The 3,103-nt window shown below is 37.6% G+C and overlaps 1 protein-coding gene across 1 annotated transcript in view; it reads left to right on the forward strand.

Moving 5' to 3' along the window:
* Positions 1–1,947: 1,947 nt before the first annotated feature.
* LOC117120344 (secreted frizzled-related protein 5-like) overlaps positions 1,948–3,103 on the forward strand; it is a 31,459-nt gene continuing 30,303 nt past the window's right edge. The window contains exon 1 of the mRNA XM_033265372.1: positions 1,948–2,963. Within this exon, the coding sequence (XP_033121263.1) occupies positions 2,459–2,963 (505 nt within the window). The 5' untranslated portion in view covers positions 1,948–2,458. The remainder of the gene's footprint in view (positions 2,964–3,103) is intronic.

Below are 3,103 nucleotides of genomic sequence, written 5' to 3' on the forward strand. Positions count from 1 at the left end.
TTAAGTCAAAACCAAAGTCACACATTGGATTCTTTTCTTCCCATTTGATGGCAATAAAGAAATACAAATTGTCATTTTACAATGATTTATTCTGTCTTGAGAAAGTTTCGTGTATCGTTAGTTTATCCCGGGGTAACGATGGATAATTCCGGGTGCCAAAGGTTGTAAATTCATGATCATCTGGAAAACATCGGCTTAGCTAAAATGCATACAATGGACTACAGAATTTATAAGCTCATTTTTCAGTGCCAGAATCGTTATTATAAATCGTTTAATTTTTTGACTTAAGTAACCTTAACTTTGGCGGTATATATCATGAAAATTTTGAGGAATTTAGGCCTAGTGTAAGCATTTGTTCAAAAGGTAGGCATAGTTATCATCTCCGTGTAATAATTCAAACTTTTTTTGACTGTAGATACTGTGGTGCATAAATAGTGAAATATCATGGTCGCCGTTACTGATTTTGGATGACCGTATAATTGCACATTGACCGGTGGTAGCTAATTGTATCGATATACGCATGTCAATGACGGCTGCATTTCGTGTTGGTAAACAACTTATGTTTTATCAATATGTTGATAGTCCTAAGAGCATAAAAATACGTGAATAAAATATATAGATGTTAAAAAGGACAGTATGTAGTATGAAACCCTAAAGATGTATTGCCTGATGCAGAGGGGTTCCTCGTCTCCCAAATGCATTGCTAAATGTCAGCTAAAAAAAAACCAAAAAAAAAAAAAAAAAAAAAAAACACTACACAATGACAAATTTCGTTAATTTTTCAAGGTTATATTTGTATCGAACAATGTTTACTAGATGCACGCAATGGATCATTATAAAGACAATCCAATCCAATATTTGTATAGCGCCAAAATCCACTCAGTCTACCATTGGCAATCGTCAAGCGGCGTCGCGTCTGAAGCGCATACGTAGAGAGCGGACATGGATTCATCGGCCGGCGACGGTCGTACGACCGTCTTAAGACGCAGTGTGTGTCTAGCTTAAGAGGAAACTGACATTGGTAAGCACTGACTGTGGAGGCACCTCAGTATTTTTAATGACCTCCGGATGAGGATGCTCATTTTGACAAACAGGCCACGGTGATGATCGACCTGGTTTGTGACTAAATAGAAGATGAGGATGAAGACGTACATGATTTCACAGAGAATCCATCCAGGTTCAATGAGCGGGCAAATGGATTATTTTTTACATGGCAATACACTCAATTTTAATGACAATCCACTCAAACTGCCGTGGACAATCAGCAAACGGTATCGCGTCGCTAAGCGCTACAGACTATATCGAAAATGATTATTTTTGTCAACGGTCAGACGACGGTCGTACGAAGCAGTGTGTACGTTTGCTGAACGTAAGGGATTTTAGGCCAGAATACAGTATTACTGTTTTTGGATGGCTAAGATGACCGATTGGGTATAATAGTTTCTTGCTAGTAGAATCTTCAGCTATTAGTGTTGGTTTTAATTCCGATTCATTGCTCACGGTTTCATTAAAACTAATTGGACATCAACCTAGTACGCTAATATGATAATATATTTTCTTACACTCTTTGGCGTAAAAACTGGATTGTCAGAAGCGAATGATGTGTTTAAAGTTAGTTATGTAAAGTTAAATATATAACGAACTTAATCAATGGTACAATAATATTACCGACATATATTATTATGTACATAATTTAGGCGGCATTATGTTTCAAATAAAAATCACACGTTATAATATTGGAACCAATAAAATCATATACTGTAGAATTATCGGTCAGTAAAATGTGACACACAAGCAGGCTTCCTTTTATATATTGACATCACACTGCGAGGAGGTCAGAAGGCGTGATCTCTGGGTACTTAAGATTGGCAGTTGAACGTGATTTCTGATTGGCTCAAAGCTATAAAATGTCCGCATTAATACACGGTGGTATTTAACTAGGCGATCATGTTATAAACTTCTCACAAACGATTGTTTCTCCATATACCCGCATTACTTCGTCTCGTTAAGGGGTACATTTTGCATAGATTTATGGTTAATGGACCAGGAGATCAACAATACTGGTTTTTCAGTCAGTATCCGTGTTAACGATTTGTGACGAAAACATTGCTTTGCATGAAGGAGGAGCCACAGGGTGCTCGAGTAGAGTTAACGGATTAACACCGTGGGAACACTTGGTTAACTGGTGTGTTTGATGAACAGTCATTTTATACTAAATGAAGATTAATCATATCTATTGAACACGGATTATTCAGACGTTTATTGTGTGACGTAATCAATAGTCTGCAGTTGAGCTTCTATCTGTCGTCTGACAACTGGACATTTTGTGTAGTTGGTCACAGACAATAACCAGTTGATACGCTCTCTGACGGAGCTACATAATCATCTTCGTATATCTCCGTCACTGAACATACACGCGTGATTTTTTTGACAGGAATTGTTCTGAGTATTAAGGAAAATGGTATCGCACACAATATTTTCATCGGGGATGATAATAGTATTGGCTTTTCTCAATTTCGACAAATGTAGATCTATGCAAGAAGGGCTGACGGGCCGCTATTCAAAACCGACATGCGTTAACATCCCCAGGCAGTTGAGTCTATGTCAAGACATAGGCTACAGTAGAATGCGGATGCCGAACCTATTGGATCATGAGAGTCTAAGTGAGGTTCAAACACAGTCGGTATCATGGCTTCCACTTGTGAGAACAGCTTGCCATGAGGATGTAAAGCTATTTCTGTGCTCGCTCTTTACCCCTGTGTGCTTGGATAGGCCCATATACCCGTGCCGTTCTCTTTGCGAAGAGGTTAAGCGCGACTGTGAGCCGGTGATGTCTCAATTTTGTTTCCCCTGGCCTGAGATGCTTAGATGTGATAAGTACCCGGAAGATAACAACTTATGTATTACTGCCCAGATGGGGAACGCCAGTAATGCGAATAACAGTGCTATTACATCAAATACAGGTGAGTCTGACTGTTGAGAATGACAATTATAAGTTTCCATGAACATATTTCATGACTCTTATAATAATAATAATAATAACAATAATAATAATAATAATAATAATAATAATAATAATAATAATAATAATAATAATAAACAA

This window comes from Anneissia japonica, unplaced genomic scaffold (assembly GCF_011630105.1).
Source record: "Anneissia japonica isolate Jap-2015-1 unplaced genomic scaffold, ASM1163010v1 scaffold284953_len930413_cov181, whole genome shotgun sequence".
Lineage (NCBI taxonomy): Eukaryota > Metazoa > Echinodermata > Crinoidea > Comatulida > Comatulidae > Anneissia > Anneissia japonica.